The following is a 23,330-nucleotide window of genomic DNA, read 5'->3' on the forward strand; positions in this document are numbered from 1 at the left end:
TGTGTCACCCATACCAGCTCTGAGAAATAATGGATCCTTGCTTTGATTTATCTCTGTTTCAAAAGCACCCGGTATTTGGCAGAAATGCTTTGTGGCTATGCCGTAAGAGATATTAGGTGGTCAAATGCCCTGAACTGGCTGTGTGACTTGACCACAGGAATGCCCTTCCTGTGCACATAAGACCTGAGGTGTTGGAAAGTTAACTTTGCTTCTTTACCATGTTAAGATCTCTCCTCAAACAGGGTATTTGTACTCTACTAGGCAAACCACTCCAGTGTTCTTGCTTGGTGAATCCCAGGGACGGGGAAGCCTGGTGGGCTACCGTCTATGGGGTCGCAGAGTCCGACATGACTGAAGCGATTTAGCAGCAGCAGCAGCAGCAGCAGCAGCAGCAGCAGCAGCAGCAGCAGCAGCAGCAGCAGCAGCAGCAGCAGCAGCAGCAGCAGCAGGAGGCGCAACTCACGCCCTGTGCAAGGAAGCATGAAAGACCGCGCATGCTCCAGTTGCCCTGGTTCTATAAATCTCCACCCCTTTCCTAGAGCCCTGATGACTGCTGCCTCCTACTCCTGAGAATTCGTTTACTCTCCTTCCTTCAGGAAGATGGTGTATTTAGAGCAGAAGCTCTCTCTTCTCTGTTCCTTAATCAATGAATTGAGTTCCTGATTTGCTATACCGAACCCTGTTTCGTTTGACTGGCATTTGCGACACTGGGCAAAGGACCCATAGAAGGGGGTCACCAACCTGTTGGAAACTGATAAATTTTCACATATTGAGATATAAGGAAGTCACTCTGGCTTATACATCAGCTAACCTGAATTTTATGCTAACTAAAATAGCCTTTTCTTGGTCTATCATATCTGCATTCTACATCAGCTGTAACTATTTAAGAAAAGGAAACATTAATAAGAAAATTCATGTTAAAAATAAAGATTAAATGTCCCTCTTCCAGGGATGCTAAGTATGTTGTTACTCCTTTGATGATAAGACTCCCTTCCCAGGTGCTGGTCTGTTCTTTTTTTTTTTTTTTCTTTTTCAGAACGTTGAAGAAATGTTACTCTGACTTGTTCAGTAGTCTTTGTTCTGACAAGATATAAAACTGTGCTGAAAACCCTGCTTTTCCAGAACAGCTCCTTGGAGTAATCTGGGAAGGTGGCTTCTGAACTAGTTCTTAGTTTGACTCAAATAAAACTCTTTTCTGTTCTTATTATAGATTGTTTATCGACTATTTTCGTTAACAGGATAAATAACAATTTTACTAAGATCAAACATATTGTGATTACCTGTCAGATCCTACTTAAATGAGTCACCTTCTTATCAAAATCAAACACATCATGGATTTGTTGGCAAGGTGAATTATCAAGAGCAAGGCAAGTGAGCAGTAAGGCCTGAGAAAGCATATTTAACTTTATATTAAAGAATTAATGAAAATATATAGTGGTGTGGTTTTCCATCAGTCATCAGCCAATTCACTCCAAGTGGCTACTCTGAATGAATGTAATCATTATCAATTATCTCTGCACTAGGGCACAGGTGCATTTAAATGAAATTGGTGATAATAAATTTTATTGAAAATTGATATTCTGTCCTCATTCTTTGGCTTAAAACTTCTCCCAAAGTCTTGTAATTATAGAAATAATATTAACAAAAACAATTCTGTTTTGTGTTAGAGGAGACTGTGTGTTTGAAGACTCTTGACAGCTATAAACAGGTTTTCCTTTCTCATTTGAAATAAAGGGCATTAACAAGCTTAACACCATGGCATATGGTGTGCATTTAGTGAGCATCAATGGTTGACTCCTTAATATCCACCCTAGCTGGTCTAGCCCACTAGTACATGCATTCCCTTAGGATCCATTAGTATTCTGAGGTGGGCACTATCTTAACCTGGCAAGAAGACGTATGCCCCTGGTTGGGAAAGGTTTTCTTCTTCTATGTGAATATGGAAGCATACAGTCGAGTTGTCACTGGCAGGCATCTTGTGATGATGAGGGAAACCAGCCTTAAAATGCAAGATGGAAGAGGGATGAGTCACTGAATTAGTCCTGGAGTCTGCCCTACCTTGGGAATTCCTACTGTGTAAGATGATAAATGCCCTTACTATTTAAGCAAGTTTGAGTCAAGGCTTTTGCTATTTGCATCTGAGTACTCTAAGGCTTTTCCTTTTCTCCCAGGGCACTAGACCAAGGGTAGGCAAACTACTACCTGTGGGCCAAATCCAGCCACTACCTGTTTTTGTAAAGCCACACTTATTCATTGAATTAGTGCTTTTGACTGAGAAACACTATCCACAAAAGGAAGGAGAACCTATCATATTCTCAAATCCTCAATCTGAAGTCCCTCTGGGCTTCCTTTTAAAAATTTTATGTAAAATATATATTATGTTTTATATAATATTTATTATATATTATAATATATATATATATTATATTCTTTATATTAAATAATAGGGAGGGATGGGAGAGGGTGGAAACTTCTCTCTAGGGCTTAAAATGAAGTTAGAAACTCAATCTCTCAATACAGTAATAGTATACATGCAAGGTATGCCAGGCACCCATCATGGTGCTAGAATCCAGCAACAAAAAGACAGACAAAATCCCTGCCTGGTGGAGTCTTCCTTCTGGTGGGCAAATGTTGGTAATACTCAGGCCACCATTGACCATTGTTTCAGCCCCAGCAGAAGTAAAAAAAAAAAGCGACCTTTTTACCCCTGTAACTTCAGTGAGCCCCTCCAGTGTGGGAGTTCTGGACTACTCAGAGAGAAAGTCAAGCAGAGGGCTGGAAACAGTGGGTGAAATTAAGTCCTCTCAGCATTGTTGAGGGTAGAGAAAGAAAAGAGGAAAAACCCATTTTGGTTCTTATTATTCTGATACCATTTCACTGAAATAATAATAAATCCAAGCAAGATCTAGCCCAGTGACAGGAGCCACGGATTTCAGTTGACTCCAGAACTGCAGTGCAGGGTAACAATGGTTTCTTCCTCTGAAAAGGTCCATGGAGCTCGACTTTTACAAATTCTGGTTGGTGGTTGCAGACTGCCCAAAGGACCCCTTGCCAATGACTTCACAAAGCACCTGTTCTGAGGATGACTAAGGCTGAGATATTTACACTTTTTTAAAAAATCCATGGTTTTAGTGTAAAACTGTTTATGAAGACATAGGTGCTTTAAAGGATAAAAACTCTCAGACCTAACTGGAACTTATGAATAGTTTTATCATGAAAAAAGGTGGTGCTAGTGGTAAAGAACTTGCCTGCTAATGCAGGAGGTGTAAAGTTGTGAGTTAGGAAGATCCCCTGGAGGAGGGCATGGCAACCCACTCCAGTACTCATAACTAGAGTATCCCAAGGACAGAGGAGCCTGGCAGGCTATGGTCCATAGGGTCACAAAGAGTCAGACACAACTGAAGCAACTTTGCACGCATCATGGAAACAATCACAAGAACCAAACTGAGACAAGAACGAAGAGGGCAGGGGACAAAGCCATGGAGAAAAACAAGATACTACGAAAACTGGTTAAACCGTAGATAGGCGCAGGATGGCAGAAAATTTGACTTTCAGTTGACCTCGAGCCTCTTTATATGCTCATTGTAATATATTAGCATATGCTAAATGAAACACCTACAAGTGCCATGACAATTTGAAAGCTGACCATAAAAAGCCAGAAAGTGGGCAGTGACCAAATTTCTGAAAATCCCCACCCCTTACCCAAAACAGCCGTGCAGCTCTGGAGTGACTTTGAGGAGATAGCCCACATCCAAGGGCATAGGAGAAGCCCCAGCAAGACAGTAGGAGGGGCGAAATCACATTTAGAATCAAACCACATACCCACCGGAGACGCTCAGAGGGCTCAAACAAACCTTGTGTGCACCAGGATCCAGAGACCCCACAGAGACTGAGACAGAACTGTGTTTGAGGGTCTCCTATGGAGGTATGGGTCAGCAGTGGAATGCTGCAGAGGCAGGGGCTCTGGGTGCAGCAGACTTGAGTATGGCATAAGCCTTCTCGAAAGAGGTTGCTTATTAACCCCACCATAGAGCTGCCAGAACTTACATAAGACTGAGGAAATAGACTCTTGGAGGGCACAAACAGAACCTTGTGTGCACCACTACCCAGGAGAAAGGAGCAGAGACCCCACAAGAGACTAACTGAGACTTGCCCGGGAGTGTCCAGGAGTCTCCTGCGGAGGCGTGGGTTGGCGGTTGCCTGCTGCAGGGTTGGGGGCACTGAGTGTACCAGTGTGTGCATGGGACCTTTTGAAGGCCATTATCTTCACTAATGGCACAATAGTTTGGACCCAGGTAAATAACAGGTAGGGAACACAGCTCCACCCATCAACAGAAAATTGGATTAAAGATTTACTGAGCATGGCCCCGCCCATGAGAACAAGACTTAGTTTCCCCCTCAGTCAGTCTCTCCCATCAGGAAGCTTCCATAAGCCTCTTATCCTTCTCCATCAGAGGGCAGACAGACTGAAAACCACAATCACAGAAATCTAACCAATCTGATCACATGGACCACAGCCTTGTCTAACTCAGTGAAACTAGGAGCCATGCCGTGTAGGGCCACCCAAGACAGACAGGTCACAGTGAAGAGTTCTGACAAAATGTGGTTCACTGGAGAAGGGAATGGCAAACCACTTCAGTATTCTTGCCTTGAGAATCCCATGAACAGTATGAAAAGGCAAAAAGATAGGACACTGAAAGATGAACTACCCAGGTTGGTAGGTGCCCAATGTGCTACTGGAGAACAGTGGAGAAATGAACCCAGAAATAATGAAGAGACAGAGCCAAAGCAACAACACCACCCAGTTGTGGATGTGACTGGTGATAGAAGTAAAGTCCGATGCTGTAAAGAGCAATATTGCATAGGAACTTGTAATGTTAGCTCCATGAATCAAGGCAAATTGGAAGTGGTCAAACAGGAGATGGCAAGAGTGAACATTGACATTTTAGGAATCAGCAAACTAAAATGCACTGGAATGGGTGAATTTCACTAAGATGACCATTATATCTACTATTGTAGGCAAGAATCCCTTAGAAGAAATGGAGTAGCCATCATATTCAACAAGAGTCTGAAATGCAGTACTTGGATGCAGTCTCAAAAACGACAGAATGATTTCTGTTTATTTCCAAGGCAAACCAATCAATATCACAGTAATCCAAGTCTATGCCCTGACCAGTAATGCTGAAGAAGCTGAAGCTGAATGGTTCTATGAAGACCTACATGACCTTCTAGAACTAACACCCCAAAAAGATGTTCTTTTCATTATAGGGGACTGGAATGCAAAAGTAGGAAGTCAAGAAATACCTGGAGTAACAAGGCAAACTTGGCCTTGGAGTACAGAATGAATCAGGTCAAAGGCTAAAAGAGTTTTGTCAAGAGAATGCATTGGTCATAGCAAACACCTTCTTTCAACAATGCAAGAGAAAACTCTACACGTGGACATCACCAGACGGTCAGTACTGAAATCAGGTTGATTATATTATTTGCAGCCAAAGATGGAGACACTCTATACAGTCAGAAAAAACAAGATGGGGAGCTGACTGTGGCTCAGATCATGAACTCCTTATTGCCAAGTTCAGACTTATATTGAAGAAAGTAGGGAAAACCACTAGACCATTTTCAGGTATGACCTAAATCAAATCACTTACAATTATACAGTGGAGGTAACAAATAGATTCAAGGGATTAGATCTGATAAACAGAGTACCAGAAGAACAGTGGATGGAGGTTCATGACATTGTACAGGAGGCAATGATCAAGACCATCCCCAAGAAAAAGAAACGCAAAAGACAAAATGGTTGTCTGAGGAGGCTGAGAAATGAAGAGAAGTGAAAGGCAAAGGAGAAAAGGAAGGATATACCCATTTGAATGCAGAGTTCCAAAGAACAGAAAGGAGAGGTAAGAAAGACTTCCTCAAGGATCAACGCAAACAATAGAGGAAAACAACAGAATGGAAAGACTAGAGATCTCTTCAAGAAAATCAGAGATACAAAGGGAACATTTCATGCAAAGATGGGCACAATAAAGGACAGAAATGGTATGGACCTAACAGAAGCAGAAGATATTAAAAAGAGGTGGCAAGAATACACAGAAGAACCATACAAAAAAGATCTTCATGACCCAGATAATCACGATGGTATGATCACTCACCTAGAGCCAGACACTCTGGAATGCAAAGTCAAGTGGGTCTTAGTAAGCATCACTATGAACAAAACTAGTGGAGGTGATGGAATTTCAGTTGAATTGTTTCAAATTCTAAAAGATGATGCTGTGAAAGTGCTGCACTCAATATGCCAGCGAATTTGGAAAACTCAGCAATGGCCACAGGACTGGAAAAAAGGTTAGTTTTCATTCCAATCCCAAAGAAAGGCAACACCAAAGAATTCTCAAAGTAGCATACAATTGCACTCATCTCACACGCTAGTAAAGTAATGCTGAAAACTCTCCAAGGCAGGTTTCAACAGTATGTAAACTCTGAATTTCCAGATGTTCAAGGTGGATTTAGAAAAGGCAGAGGAAACAGAGATCAAATTGACAACATCCATTGGATCATCAAAAAAGCAAGAGAGTTCCAGAAAAACATCTATTTCTGCTTTATTGACTATGCCAAAGCCTTTGACTGTGTGGATCACAATAAACTGTGGAAAATTCTTAAAGAGATGAAAATACCAGACCACCTGACCTGTCTCTTGAGAAATCTGTATGCACGTCAGGAAGCAAGAGTCAGAACTAGACAAGGAACAACAGACTGGTTCCAAATAGGAAAAGGGTATGTCAAGGCTGTATATTGTCACCCTGCTTATTTAACTTATATGCAGAGTACATCATGAGAAACGCTGGGCTGGAGGAAGCACAAGCGGGAATCAAGATTGCCGGGAGAAAGATCAATAACCTCAGATATGCAGATGCCACCACCCTCATGGAAGAAAGCGAAGAAGAACTAAAGAGCCTCTTGATGAAAGTGAAAGAGGAGAGTGAAAAAATTGGCTTAAAGCTCAACATTCAGAAAACGAAGATCATGGCATCCGGTCCCATCACTTCATGGGAAATAGATGGTGAAACAGTGGAAACAGTGAGAGACTTTATTTTTGGGGGCTCCAAAATCACTTCAGATGGTGACTGTAGCCATGACATTAAAAGACGCTTACTCCTTGGAAGGAAAGTTATGACCAACCTAGACAGCATATTAAAAAGCAGAGACATTACTTTGCCAACAAAGGTCCATCTAGTCAAAGCTATGGTTTTTCCAGTAATCATGTACGGATATGAGAGTTGGACTACAAAGAAAGCTGAGCTCTCATGAATTGATGCTTTTGGACTGTGGTATTGGAGAAGACTCTTGAGAGTCCCTTGGACTGTAAAGAGATCCAACCAGTCCATCCTAAAAGAACTCTGTTCTGAATATTCATTGGAAGTACTGATGCTGAAGCTGAAACTCCAATACTTATTGGCTACCTGATGTGAAGAGCTGACTCATTTGAAAAGACCCTGATGCTGGGAAAGATTGAAGGTGGGAGGAGAAGTGGACAACAGAGGATGAGATGGTTGCATGGCATCACCAACTCGATGGACATGAGTTTGAGTAAACCTTGAGAATTGGTGATGGACAGGGAGGCCTGGCATGCTGCAGTCAATGGGGTCACAAAGAGTCAGACATGACTGAGCTACTGAACTGACTGACTTGACTACCCAAAACAGAGTATTTCTCTCACCAGTTATATGAAATTACCCAAACCATAAGAACCTCCATATCCTGAGGCCGCTCCTACTTTCTAAGACAGGCCCAAATTCTGCTTGTGGAATATGTGTGTCTATAAATAAACTTGCTTTCGCTTTATTTTGGCTCACTCTTGAATTCTTTCTTTATCAAAACCAAGGATGTTCACTTGGCAGTCTGTCCCAGAGGTTCACTTCTTTTCCAGGAAGTGATATTTTTCTTTTGTGCATCAAAATCTTGATCACTGAGAGACTGTATTCCACTAAATTTTAATTAAGACACAAGAAATGCAATATAATAAATGTTTTTTTCTTTCTTTATACATATACATGTATATGTGTATTTAACATAGCAGGTTGCAAGCCCAGGTCTCATTTTCTGCATTCCAGTTATGCCAGTTCATAACTATAAATATTCTCATGATGGAGAGGGAAGCACCAGGGGCTCAACAGCAATTGTCATCCTGGGCTGGACCCTCACTACATGGAGGAAAAGAAGGTTGCTGCTGGGAACACCTAAAATGGAGATAAACCTGCTTTTCCTGGGGCAACCTGAAGAAGAACAAAGAGGAACCGATCAGAAGCCATTCTAAGGATGAATTCTTAACAAGTCAGGAGGCAGTAGTTATCTCTGCTGAGCCTCATAATATTGCTGGTCTCAAAATACCAGCTTTGGGGCTGTGCACAAAAAACATGTGGCCTGCCATTTCAGTAAACAATGAATGTTGCTCACAGTCAAGTATCAGCTACTGTGCAGCCTAAGCCTGGATGGTGTGTCCTGAGGGAATTCAGGATGGAGTGAAACAAGATACTGGCCCTTGAGTTAAGATTCATAACAAAGTGAAACTGTTTACCTCAGATTGGGATGCTAATCCACATGGCTGGGACTTGAGCCCAGCCTAAATGAAAGGTACTAGGTTTCAAGACCTAATGAAGCTCAGGTTCCTGATGTCTCATCACAGAAAGAATTCAATGAGAGACAAAGAGGCAAGAAATGGATTTATTTAGATTCAGAGAGAAGCACACTCCCCAGACAGAGTGTAGGCCATGGGAGAGGGTGAGTGAGGCTGTGAAATGAGATGTGGTTAGTTTTTATGGACTGGGTAATTTCATATGCTAATAAGTGGGAGGATTATTCTAACTATTTGGGGGAAGGTGTGGAGATTTCCAGGAATTGGGCCACCATCCACTCCTTGGTCTTTTGATAGAGGCTTGCAACTGTCATGACACCTCTGGTGTGTCATTTAGCTTGCTTGAGGATCAAGGTCTAGTCACAGTTAACTTGTCTGCCATCTTGGATCCATTTGACTCTAATCTGTTTATGTTGTGTCCTTGGGCTATGTCATTCTTTCAAAAGTTGTGCCCTATCATTTCCCTCCTGTTCCAAAAGGAATTATTTCAATGAGCCCATACTCTTGCATCTTCCCATATAGAGAAAAGCACTAAAATCATTAACATGAGATATCTGTTTTTTGTGTGTGATTAGCAATAATGTTTCAATTTGGACTATGTGGTTTTTCTCAGCTCTATATATCCTGGCTCCTCTATTACCTCTTTGGGACACTTCCTCAGAACTATTTGAGAGGCCACCTTTCCAGCCTGCATTCTCCAGTAAAGTCCTCAAATAAAATATAACTCACAGCTTCTAGGTTGTGTCTTTATTTTGTATTCACAGACCTAACATTCCAGGTTCCTATGCAATATTGTTCTTTACAGCATCAGGCTTTACTTCTATCACCAGTCACATCCACAACTGGGTATTTTTTTGCTTTGGCTTCATCTCTTCATTCTTTCTGGAGTTATTTCTCCACTGATTTCCAGTAGCACATTTGGCACCTATGGACCTGGGGAGTTCATCTTTCAGTGTCCTATCTTTTTGCCTTTTCATACTGATCCAATGTCTGTTGGATCACAGAACTCTCATAAGAGAGTTCTAGAAAAACATCTATTTCTTCTTTATTGGCTATGCCAAAGGCCTTTGACTGTGTGGATCACAATAAACCGTGGAAAATTCTTAAAGAGATGAGAATACCAGGCCACCTGACCTGCCTCCTGAGAAATCTGTATGCAGGTCAAGAAGCAACAGTTAGAACTGTTAGGTAGTTCGAATAGAGAAAAGGGGTCCAAAATGGCGGTGGCTAAAAGACAAGGAAGGGAAAAGCCTGGGAAAACAGAACAAAGGAAGGTCAAAGGAAGGTCTGAGGGCTGGAGTGAAGACCTCAGGAAGAACAAACAGCACTCCTGGCTAAGCCCAATTTGCATAGGGTAGGTCCAGGGGGAGGAAAAAAACATAAAAGGAGGAGCCCAAGTGCTTTCTCTCTCTCTCTCTGTCTCTCTCCACCACAGCCCCAACCTCCACCCCTGTGCCCGCTGGCATGCTCCTCCACTCTCTTCTCTTTGAGAATTGATTCTCCTGCTATCTTCTAAATAAAATAGAGCTGTAACACTGATTTGTCTAAGAGCTATGACATAGTTTGTTCAAAACCTGAGAGCTGTGATGCGCCGAGGGCTTTAATGTCCCTTGCTCCAAATCATTGTGATGAGACAAAGAAGCGAGGCGCATACACTCGCCTGACAGAACCAAATATGGAACAAGGGGCTGGTTCCAGATTGGGAAATGAGTGCGTCAAGGCTGTATATTGTCACCCTGCTTGTTTAACTTATATGCAGAGTACATCATGAGAAACACTGGGCTGGATGAAGCACAAGCGGGACTCAAGATTGCAGTGAGAAATGTCAATAACCTCAGATACGCAGATGCCACCATCCTCATGGAAGAAAGTGAAGAAGAACTAAAGAGCCTCTTGATGAAAGTGAAAGAGGAGAGTGAAAAAGTTGGCTTAAGACTCAACATTCAGAAATCTAAGATCATGGCATCCAGTCCCACCACTTCATGGGAAATAGATGGTGAAACAGTGGAAACAGTGAGAGACTTTATTTTTTTTGGCTCCAATATCACTGCAGATGGTGACTGCAGCCATGAAATTAAAAGACACTTACTCCTTGGAAGGAAAGTTATGACCAACCTAGACAGCATATTAAAAAGCAGAGACATTACTTTGCCAACAAAGGTCCATCTAGTCAAAGCTATGGTTTTTCCAGTAGTCATGTACGGATATGAGAGTTGGACTATAAAGAAAGCTGAGCAATGAAGAATTGATGCTTTTGGACTGTGGTATTGGAGAAGACTCTTGAGAGTCCCTTAGACTGTAAAGAGATCTATCCAGTCCATCCTAAAGAAACTCTGTCCTGAACATTCATTGGAAGGACTGATGCTGAAGCTGAAACTCCAATATTTTGGCCACCTGATGTGAAGAACTGACTTATTTGAAAAGACCTTGATGCTGAGAAAGATCAAAGGTGGGAGGAAAAGGGAAGGACAGGGGATGAGATGGTTGGATGGCATCACTGGCTCAATCGACATGAGTTTGAGTAAACTCCGGGAGTTGGTGACGGACAGGGAGGCCTGGCATGCTGCAGTCCAAGGGGTCACAAAGAGTCGGACATGACTGAGCAACTGAACTGAACTGAACTCAACTCAGCAGCTTCCATGACCTTCCCTGGGTTCCAAAGGGCAGTTCAAAGGGTTGCTGTATCAAGGAAGGGAGGAGATGCAGCAACAAGGGAGGAGCAGTCAGGAAACAATAGTGCAGCCTTGAGGCAAGGATGGGATTCCTCCTCAAGGGATAAACATAACAATATCTTTGAGCTCTTACACAGAACTGGAGTCCTCATCAAGTAAAGATGTTAATTAACTACTTGTTGAAGCATTTTTCCTTTCAGAGAGAAGGTCACAGTTCAATAACCTTGAGAATCATAGAAGCCATCACAAGATCACCTGATGCCAGGTCAGATGACCTCTGGATTGAAGGAATGCAGACCCCCATGTGCACCCTGATCCTTGTCTGTAATCCTTCCTTTGACTATAAGACTCCCCCCTCAGTGGCTTAGGATACATAATTTTGAGGATATTAGCCCACTGTGGTTACCTTTTGTTGGCAAAGCAATAAAGCTGCTCTTTTCTACTTCACCCAAAACTCTGTTTCCAAGATTCAATCCAGTGACAGCGCATAGAGGCCAGGTTTTGGCATCAGTTCCAGCAGAGCTGAACTCACTGATCCTATCCACAGAAACAGGACCTCAGAACTGTCAAAGACAGCCAAATGACACAGAACCAAATTCCTACTTCCTATAGGGCTGCATATGAGCAAGGGGGCACCCAAGTGTTGCCATCATTATCACTCGTGTTCTTTCCCATGAACTGAGATGGTGGTACAAATCAAACATCTCCCCCATGGGCTCCAGTGTCCTGGAGCCTCTGCTCTATTCCTGCAGAAGGTACCATGGGAACGCTTGCTATCGTCAAGAGCAAATACATTATTTCTCATATCCTGCTTCAATTCTGTACAATTCTCTATTTTTTAAAAGAATAATACCACTTACCTCTTGATTCAATTTTTCTTTTTTCTTCAAATATTCTGCTCTTTCTCTTTCTATTTGCTCCTCTATTTCTCGAATATATGTTTTTTGCAATTCGAGTTCTTTCTTCTCCGAGTTAATTTTGGTATAAGTCTCATTGATGTAAATAGTGATAGAGGCTCTTTCTTTCATTGCTTGGTTGAGTGACAGGACAATCTTTCCATAAAGTTTCACTAACTCCTCTTGCCTTTCACTAGAGAAAAAGAATCCTTCTTGACAAAAAGAATGGCTTTTTCCAGAGGGAAATTTAAAGTCTGTTTAATGAGGTGAACCACCATAGAGAGGGAAACTTAAGGGACATTTATTTTAGAGTTATATTTGTAATGGCCTAAACTTAATGCCACCCCACTCCAGTACTCTTGCCTGGAAAATCCCATGGATGGGGGAGTCTGGTGGGCTACAGTCCATGGGGTCGCTAAGAGTCTGACACCACTGAGCGACTTCACTTTCACTTTTCACTTCCATGCATTGGAGAAGGAAATGGCAACCTACTCCAGTGTTCTTGCCTGGAGAATCCTAGGGATGGGGGAGCCTGGTGGGCTGCCATCTATGGGGTCGCACAGAGTCAGACACGACTGAAGTGACTTAGCAGCATCAGCAGAAGCAGCAAACTTGGTTGAGATAAAGGACAGAAGGAAACACAGTATCCATCTTGCAACTGTTTATCACCGCCAAAGTGTCTTCAGGTCCTGCCTCACCCCAGCCATCTTCATATACCAGGTAGTTACTATGGGATATTTTGGTTTACAGCTTCAGTTCAGTTCAGTTCAGTTCAATCGCTCAGTTATGTCCGACTCTTTGTGACCCCATGAATCACAGCACGCCAGGCCTCCCTGTCTATCATCAACTCCCAGAGTTCACTCAGACTCACGTCCATCGAGTCCGTGATGCCATCCAGCCATCTCATCCTTGGTCGTCCCCTTCTCCTCCTGCTCCCAATCCCTCCCAGCATCAGAGTCTTTTCCAATGAGTCAACTCTTCACATGAGGTGGCCAAAGTACTGGAGTATGATTCAAAAACCCTTTTGAACAGGCAAGTGGAATCTCACTGGACAAAAGGTTTGATATGTAACTTTGCCGTAACTACCTTATCATCGTGAGATACATAGTTAAGCCAAAGATAGATAAACATCCCACCACTCTTCCAGTCACCTTCTGATGCCATTGTCCTGCATAGAACGTCCAGGAGAAACCTAATCCCCCTCTAAGGACGGGAATTAGGGAAGAGGGATCTGAGTCTGTCTTCACGGTTCAGAGGGAGCTTAAAATCTTATTTAAACTCTCTTAACTCCTCACATTTGTGTGTACTCGGTCGCTTCAGTCGTGTCCGACTCTGTGTGACCCTATGGACTGTAGCCTGCCAGGCTCCTCTGTCCATGGGATTCTCCAAGGCAAGAACACTGGAGTGGGTTGCCATGCCCTCCTCCAGGGGATCTTCCTGACCCAAGGATTGAACCCGTGGCGTCTCTTGTGTCTTCTGCATCTCAGACGAATTCTTTACCACTGAGTCACCTGGGAAGCCCTATCTTCTCATAGCCATAGCCAAATGAGTTTAAGAGGAGAGGTTAACCTTACATATTCATTGCTGGTCACTCCCACCTGAAGAAGACGCTAAGATTGTGAGAAACATCTGCCTCAGGAATGACAATCAAAGATTTGGGGGAAGAACAGTGATGCCATTTCTCTATTTTCCCTTTTTCAAATCTCCTGCAATGTAAAGACTTTCTTCTAATCTCCAAAGCTAAACTCTTCAGTTCAGGGGGATTGTGTGCAAAGGCTCAGGAAAATGGAAACAGGTTGTTGGTAAGTTTATTTTCCAGAAGTTAACTCCACCACAGAAAGGCAACTGAAAGAATCCCAGGCTAGATGGTGTCAAATAATGGGTATTTTGTAGGCTTAGTAGAGGAAGCCTGCTAAGAATGAAGCAAACTAAGGATTGAGTAGCCTTAAGGAAGCAAAGCAAAACATATCAAATCAATACACCTGACTAGGTATATTGAGATGGGTTGGTCTCCCAAATTCTCAGGACCTAAGGAAATCCCCTTCCCCCGCCCCTGAAGAGCTTGCATGTGCCCAGGTTTTGAGGATTGTCCAGGGAAGGGCCAGCCTGTCAGAGAGTGCAGGCACCTTGATGTACCTCTTTCTTCCCAAAATGGATGAAATAATTGACTGTAGCTTGGTGATGCTGGCTCATCAGGCAACCCACGTTATGTTCACTTGTAATTGGCTTTCCATGAAGATTTCTCTAGGGCAGTGATTCTCAAAATGTGGTCAGGACCAGCAGCAGCATCTAGGAACTTGTTAAAAATGGAAATTCTTGCCCTCATTCCCTAGACCTACTGAATCAGAAATCTGCAGCGGAGGTCCCAGTAATTTGTGTTTTAACCAGCACTCCAGGTGATGCTAATGTACACTCAAGTTTGAGAGTCATTGGTCCATAGGGGTGTGACGGTGCTGGCCAATTGATATGAGTATTCCAGCCTGGGCATTCGCTTCCTTGTTAGTAGTTTAGAAATTGATAGTCTGTGGTTTCCGGTGATTGTGGCTAGCATGCACCATGCATAAATGTGCACTGTATATCTCCAAGAGGGGTTAGTGTCTGCAGTCCTTCTCAGACTTGTGGTCATGCCCTTTCTTTTTCATGGAGCATCTTCCAAAACAGGTGTTCTGAGAAAACTGTCCCTGGGCCTTGAGCTCCCGCCTAATTCCTGATGCTTTGATATCTTTTGCACCAAAGCAACCTTCTGAATATTCTACTTTCCCAAGAAGATTTTTTCACTATAATGAGGGCTCTTTTAGTATTTTTCACTCTCACAAACAGGAAGTCTGACATTTATACATGGCTCCTGCAAATTTACTCATAGAGCTGAGATATTCTTCTGGATTTTATTGTTTTTTCTTTCAGAATATCTTTTCCTTCATGGAGCTTTGTAATCTCCATTTTACAGATGGAAAAGATGAAGCCCACAGAGGGGGAAGTGCTAATAACACAGCTGAAGAGTAAACAAACGAAACTAACAGGTGTCAGCTTCCATTTAATTGCAGGTAATAAATATCTAGGACTAAGCATATCCTCAGCCCTCCAGTAGACTATACCTGAATGTCTTTAAAGAACTAATCTAGCTACAGTATACCTGGTTTGATATTATACTTGCAACACAATACCCAGCAAGATTTCTTGCTTTGGCGTTTGAGGTTTGTAAACTTACTTTTCCTAAAAATGAAATGAAAGTCACTGTGTTTCTACCTTTGGAGGTGGGTGCGAGGTAGTGTGTGACTTACACACAGTAAGTTGTGTGTAGTTGCTGTGGGAAGCTGAATTCCTTCTGAAATCCTACAGTCTCCTGGCTATGGTGGTAGAAGATTTTCTGCTCTCTTCCCAGCTCTCTGAAGCTATCACACATCCCTTATCAGCCCAGTCATCTTCTACAAGTTATCTCCGCCTCTTAACTTGCCCTGCACCAGTTCAGAGGTGGTTCAGTCAATAATTCATGTCCGATTCTGTGTGACCCCATGGACTCCAGCCTGCCAGCCTCTTTGATTTTCCAAGGCAAGAATACTAGAGTGGGTTGCTGTTTCCTCCTGATCCAGGAAATGAATCCAAGTCTCCTGCCTTGCAAGCAGATTCTTTTATCAACTGAGCTACAGGGAAGATCAGACCAGAGGACAAATCCCTTAGGAAAAATTTCCCACTTTATCCCCAGACCCTGACTCCTTCAAACAAACAAACAAAAATACCTACCCTAGAGCTGTATTATCTGTTTGCAGATGGAGTATTTTCTTCTTCAGAAACTCCATTTCATCATTTATCTTTGTAATTTTTGTGTGTAGTTCAGTTATCTCAACAAGATTCACTCTGCGAGCATCCCTGACACATTCTTAAAAGTAAGTGGAAGAAATGTTACTCATTTATTCCAGAAACTGCATAATTGTAGATACTGACCTTTCAAGTATGTGTTTCTTTGAAATATTCTTCTAAGTATGTTCTGGATCAGAAACCTCTCCCTCACCCCTTCGGACCCTCTCAATCTCACCTATCAATTATATCCCTAATTTCAGCTGCTGCTATGGTCAGTGACCAGCTTTCTATGAGCTCTGCACAACTTTAGACTGGTGCAATCTGACAGCTCCTGATTCCTGCCTGTCCTATCCACTTCTCGGCTATCTAGGACTTCCCTGTCACCTCTACTATGGGACATCTTCAGATACTCACACCCCCCATGTACGTGTAACGCAAAATTTGGGAGATGTGGCAAGCATGCACCAGTGGACTGCCTGGATGTTCCCGAGAAGGGGGTACCACTGTGTCCTGGGGGCATATTCTCATACTTAACTAGTTGCTGTCACCAGTAGTCAGCATCATACTGCCTCCATATTAGCTCTCCCTTCTTCCTGCTTTGGTTCCTTATCCCACTCTCATCCACCTGGACTGTATGTCCTAATAAAATAATAGTGCAGGGACTTCCCTGGTGGTCTAGTGGCTAAGACTCCATGCTCCTAATGCAGGGGGCCTGAGTTCCATCATGGTCAGGGAACTAGATCCCGCATGTAGAAAGTAAAAAAGATTCTCAATGCTGCAATGAAGATTGAAGATCCTGAGTGCCACAACTAAGACCTGGAGCAGCCAAATAAATAGAGTATTGAAATTTAAAATAAATAAATAATAGTGCAAAAGCCACTGCTTTCGGCTCTGCTTTCTGGGGAAGCCAGTGTGTTAAAAAACTAAATTATCCATTGATAAATAACATATCTGTGTAATCACATAAGGCTTAAATCACAGAAGATTTCAAAGGATCACCTCTGTGCTTGAGAGATAAATGGTGAAAATACATGAATTTTTGAACTGTTGTTTAAAAATGAGTATTGGGCTATCCATTTCTATGCAACAAATTCCCTGGAAACTGGTAGCTCCCCTGAGAGAACTAAATTATTTCTTTCATAGGTTATAAATTGCCCATTGGTTAAATTGCCCATAGGTTAAATTGCCCATTGTAGCAGGGCTTCTCAAACTTTATGTCTTGAATATGCATATGTATCACCTGGGGGGTATTGTTGAAATATAGAATTTGATATAGTAGGTCTGAGGAAGACCTAGAGACTCTGCATTTTGTAACAAGCTCCCAGGTGAGGTTGATGCTACTGATCCAAGGACCATACTTTGAGTTGAAAAGCTTTATAATACAAGGCCAATTAAATTTATTTGGTTAAGTATTTTATGTGTATCAAAGAACTTATAAACTAGCACAGTATTTCTTTTCCCTTCTAAAATATTTGTCTTGCTTATAAAAGTAACTGGAAAGTAAAAAAAAAAAGAAAAAAGAAACCAAAGAAAATAAAACAGAAACATTCTTAATTCTGTCTTGAGCACAGATTCTTCTAAGTTTTATTTTTTATCTGCATGTAGGAGTTTGCTGGATTTTCCCTGTCAACTAACTGAGCATACTGTTTTATAACTGACTATATCTTTCAGAGTCTAATTGGGAGATAGAAATCTCACATTGAATAAGGAAGTTTTAACAGCAGGAAATTATTAACTATATCAGAGAATTAGCTCAGTTGGTAAAGAATCTGCCTGCAATCCAGGAGACCTGGGTTTGATCCCTGGGTTGGGAAGATCCCCTGGAGAAGGGAAAGGCTACCCACTCCAGCATTCTGGCCTGGAGAATTCCATAGACTACAGTCCATGGGGTCGCAAAGAGTAGGACACAACTGAGTGACTTTCACTTCATTTCAGAGAATTAGAGTAATGAGAGAATGAATAGTAAGAACGTAAGGTGGTGCTAGTGGTAAAGAACCCATCTGCCAATGTAGAGTGTAGGTTCGATCCCTGGATCAGAAAGACCTCCTGGAGCAGGGCATGGCAACCCACTCCAGTATTCTTGCCTGGAGAATCCCATGGACAGGGTAGCCAAGTGGGCTACAGTCCATGGGGTCGCAAAGAGTCAGACACGACTGAAGCAATTTAGCACAGCATGCACAGAGGACTCTAAAGAATTCAGCAATACCCAGCACAAGGAGCAGCACTACCCCGAAGGCTGAGATAGAGCGCCTTCTAGGAAACAGCACCTCCAGTCCCAAGATCCAAACCCCACTGAAGAGGGCTGTGGATCATTGGATGGCAAAGAGCTTCATGAAATGCTGGGTTGGCAGAACTTACTAGAAATATGGCTTCTGGGGGCACTGGGGAGACCTGTCCACAGGGAATTGCTATACTTCAGAACTCACTGCAAACAGTGCCAGAGAAGCTTCACAGGGAGGTGCTGCACTGGTAGCAATCCACCAGGAATCTGCCCAAGGCCTATGGGTGGGAGCTTCCGGGCTCTGAGGGCTGCTGCACGCTGCTGGGAGAAGTTACCTGCACTGCAAAAGCTGGCCAAGCTGAGCACACCGGAACACGGAGAGAACCCCCTCTTCCTCCAGTGTCCCTCCAGTGCCCTGTACTAACAAAGCTTAACACTGGGCCTGCTGGCAAAGGGAGAAACTTACAGGACCCAACTCTCTTATGAAGGTAGATTCGGAGCTGCAAGGCAATAAATGGATAACTGGAACAGCTACTTTAAAAATCTTTTTTTTTTTTTTCCAGTTTATTTAGACCACTGTTTTAGGTTGGGCTCCCTAGAAAACAAATTTTTAAATTTGTATAGAGCTGGGGAACATCTCCTCTGAGGAGCTAAGAGTTGCAGAAGGGTGGAGGGTTTAAATGATAAGGAGTTTTAAAGCTGCAGTGACACTTCAGAGTTATTCTACAGTGATGGAGGGAGGCAGACCTTTGTGCTCCCTTGGTGACCAGTCACTGAATGTGGGCAGCCCTAGGGGAGGGCGGTAACTGGAGTGAAGCCTTTCTCTTTTGTCAAGGACAATTCCTGCAGAGGAACTGAGCTATGAGCTTCAGCCAACACTCCTGGCAGCTGGAAAAATAAAATTGGAGTCTGATCTTACAACAAATACAAAATTTAACTCACTATGGATTAAAGGCCTAAATATAAGAGCTAAAACTATAAAACACTTAAAAGAAAACATAGGTAAAATCTTCATAACATTGGATTTAGCCATGATTTCTTGGATATGACACCAAAAGCACAGGCAACATGTGAAAATATAAACTGGACTATGCCAAAATTAAAAACATTTGTGTATCAAAAGTCATTATCAACAAGAGTGATAAAGTAGTCCATTGAGTGGGACAAAATCCTTGCAAATTATACATCTGAAAAGGGGTTAACATCCTGAATGTATAAAGAATTCCCACAGCTCAGCAATAATGAAGCAAATAACCTAATTAAGAAATGGGCAAAGGAAATGAACAGACATTTTTCCAAAGAAGATATACCAATGGCCAATAAGCCCATGAAAAGATGCTCAGCATCACTAATCATTGCTGCTGCTAAGTCGCTTCAGTCATGTCCGACTCTGTGCGATCCCATAGACGACAGCCCAACAGGCTCCCCCGTCCCTGGGATTCTCAAGGCAAGAACACTGGAGTGGGTTGCCATTTCCTTCTCCAATGCATGAAAGTGAAGAGTGAAAGTGAAGCTGCTCAGTCGTGTCCGACTCTCAGAGACCCCATGGACTGCAGCCTCCCAGGCTCCTCCGTACATGGGATTTTCCAGGCAAAAGTACTAGAGTGGGGTGCCACTGCCTTCTCCGCACTAATCATTAGGGAAGTGCAAATCAAAACCACAAGAGACAGCAATTCTTATCCAGTAGGGTGGCTGTTATTTAAAACAAAACAAAAACAGAAAATAGCAAGTGCTGGCAAGAATGTAGAAAAATTGGAATGCTTTTGCATTGTGCAAATGAAGGTAAAATGATGCAGTCACTGTGGAAAACAATATGGCAGCTTCTTGGAAAACTAAACACAAAATTACTGTATTACCACACAATCCAGCAATTCCCCTCTACATTTCTATCCAAAGAGTTGGAAGGAGAGACTTGAATAGATATTTGCACCCCTGATACAATGGATATAAACACCCGTTTGTAACAGCACTGTTATTTACTATTATAATTGTTATTATTTTGTAACTACATAATTTTCAATAGCTAAAAACATGGAAATAATGCAGGGTCTGTTGATGGATGAATGGATAAACAAACCACAGTATATACGTACAATGGAATATTGTTCATCTGTAAAAGAAATTCTGGCATATGCTACAACATGAATTACCCTTAAAGATATGCCAAGTGAAATAAGCCAGTCACAAAAGGACAAATATTGTCTTTAGTCTATTTATAATAATTATATAAATTCAAGTCATATATGTTATTCCACTTAAAAGGGAAACATATTATGGATCTCACTGTATGTGTCTTGTATACTATTTCTGGCTATTTTCTGATATGGAATAACTATTCCACTCATCTTGTTACAAGTACTAGATTATTGCCTTATAAGATAAACTAAATTTCTAATAAAGTCAAAGTACCTTCCAGTTCTCTGCTAACACTAGTGGGAAGAGTTTCCAATACAAAATATAATCTGCTGAGTTCCATGCTTTCAATTTCCAGAAGATCTATTGTGGACTTTCTCATTTCTTCCTGAAAATGTAAATTACATATTTAAAAAGTTAAGATATTAAAATAATGAGATTGATTTCCTAAACAATGCCCACAAATGTTTTCAGACATCAAAATTTGCTTTTCAGTAAACATCTTTTGCTGTCATTTTTATTTGGAATAGAACGTGGGAAATAATTGTTTTCCAATCAGATTTTAAGGTATCTTTCTTCATTTATCTTTTAATTTCTTCTACTCAGAAATTATTTTTTGCTATATGTGTGTTCTTTTTTAGGAAAGACTCCTAAAAAAGAGTGACATTGAGAAAAATCTCCTTAATAAACTGGAACATGACTATAAAAGCATGCTTAGGTATAAAAAGAATGATAGTTTTCTTATATCTACCTAAAAATCCAAACAAATAGTCAGATGGGGATATATATGTGGGACTATTTTTAAAAAAGGAAAAACATTAAAAAAAAACCTGATAATCTGACAGTGAAAAAAACAGATAAACTGTTTCAAATAAATGGTGGTAGCGGATATAGTTCTTCATGATCTGAAAAACTGCCACTATATTTTATAAATAATAAAAAGCAGGTTGTCTAACCGTGTATTTAGTATGATCGTTTTTCTGGTAAAAAATAAAATTCAATACAGGCATCATCTATATCCTGAAAGTAGGAAAGACATCCATCAAAGAGTTAATTATGATTATTTTAGGGTGGGATCATGATGTTTTATTACACTTTCTTCCTTTTGCTTGTCTATTTTTCCCTAACTTTTCCAGAGTAAACACAATGCTTTTATAATAGTGAAAATGTTACCGCAAAAAATGAGAGGATTTATCTCTATTTAAGGGATTTCACAGCTCATATGGTACACGGCTGCTGCTGCTAAGTCGCTTCAGTCGTGTCCGACTCTGTGCTACCCCATAGACGGCAGCCCACCAGGCTCCCCCGTCCCTGGGATTCTCAAGGAAAGAACATTGGAGTGGGTTGCCATTTCCTTCTCCAATGCATGAAAGTGAAAAGTCAAGGTGAAGTCGCTCAGTCGTGTCTGACTCTTCGCAACCCCATAGACTGCAGCCTACCAAGCTCCTCCATCCATGGGATTTTCCAGGCAAGAGTAGTGGAATGGGGTGCCATTGCCTTTTCCATATGGTATATGGAAACATGATAAATACTTTAATAAGCTAAAATAAATACTTTGAACCTTTCAAATCCTGGAGAAAGACATAACTTTTTAGTAAAAGAACAAAATGAGGAAAAGATTTCCACAGGATCACAATGCAGTACCACACACACAAACTCTCAGTGTTTACATATATGTACATGTACATGTACATATGTATGTTTACATGTACTTAATTTACTGGGATTATAAAATCTAATTCTGTAGTATACATGTACAACTACATATAATTTCATAAAAATACAAAGTAACGAGATTAACTTTTTTCAGCAATCTGTAGACTCAACTCATTTATTTTACAGCCATATTTCTACATTTTTAGATATTTGATATGTAGGAGATTCTTACGGGATGTCGCCTTTCTGAAATATCATTCAGGGCCAGAGCCAATAGAGAGACATGGTTGTGATGCTTCGAAAGGAAAGTCTTTAAATATTACTTTGATGGGGCCCAGTTAGCGTAACTGAAAGAGAACCTGTTTGCTTTCATTGAAAAGCACTGTCTTTGTTAATGGAGTAAGTCCCGAATAATCCTTCACCAGTTTTGTGAGGAATTGCTTATAGAGACTTGGGATAATTGGCACTATGCATGCAGTTTATCCCAGAGGTTGTTTGCTGGTTTTAAGCAATGTTCCCATATTGATGGCACGTGACTCACTCTTAACTGAGCTCTGTTATCACCAGGGTCTCTTCTCTTGAGCAGTCTTGCCCTCCTACATAGCACAGGTCCTTAACTCAGTGCTCTGCCTGGGAAACCGGGTAGCAATCCACGGCTGATCCACACTGGTGCAAATGTTAGTAAACTGAGAGAAATTTTCATTCAGGGCAAATATTTTCCTTATTCATCTACTGAAGTACGTTGAACAGAGTTGGTGCTAAATTAAAGTTTGATGAAGAAATAAGTGGAAAACTGAAAAAGTAGCTCTTATAGGTAATACAATACCAATTTCTTAACAGCGATAGCAACGTCCTTAAGAAAGTTCTTAGCTTCTTCATTGCATTTAAAATAGTCACTTTGCAGTGATTGTTCTAAAAAAAATCAGAAAATTAAGATCTCTTACTTATCTATCCAAATCCTATTTAACCCTTAAAGGTCTAGCTCAAATGCTTAATCAGTTGAAAATTACATCTTCTAACTCTTTAATTTTTATAGTAAATAATATGAATCTCTTTGGTACTTATTATTTCTTATTTTACAGTGTACAAATTTAGGGATACACTTCATGTTTCTTGAGGCCAACCTCTTAAGTTTCCACCTTTGTATAATTCATGGTAGAAAGAAGGAATCTGTATAGTATAGGACAAAAAATTCGATAATTTAATAAATATTTTACAAAAGGGATAAATATAACATGCCCAAAATGCGGGCTTAAGAAAGTCTTCATATATATTTGTATGTATATATATGCTGCTGATGCTACGGAGTCGCTTCAGTCACTCTTTGT

General features: G+C 41.4%; 1 protein-coding gene across 1 annotated transcript in view; it reads right to left on the bottom strand.

Annotated features, from left to right (window-relative positions):
* The window catches only part of CCDC175 (coiled-coil domain containing 175), a 78,490-nt gene that overhangs the window by 54,713 nt on the left and 447 nt on the right, over nt 1-23,330 (bottom strand). Inside the window, exons 2-5 of the mRNA XM_069597518.1 lie at nt 22,829-22,898; nt 20,623-20,734; nt 15,936-16,071; nt 12,159-12,387 (exon numbers count right to left, since the gene is read on the bottom strand). Coding sequence (XP_069453619.1) covers nt 12,159-12,387; nt 15,936-16,071; nt 20,623-20,734; nt 22,829-22,898 — 547 coding nt within the window. The remainder of the gene's footprint in view (nt 1-12,158; nt 12,388-15,935; nt 16,072-20,622; nt 20,735-22,828; nt 22,899-23,330) is intronic.

This window comes from Ovis canadensis, chromosome 7, assembly GCF_042477335.2.
Source record: "Ovis canadensis isolate MfBH-ARS-UI-01 breed Bighorn chromosome 7, ARS-UI_OviCan_v2, whole genome shotgun sequence".
NCBI lineage: Eukaryota > Metazoa > Chordata > Mammalia > Artiodactyla > Bovidae > Ovis > Ovis canadensis.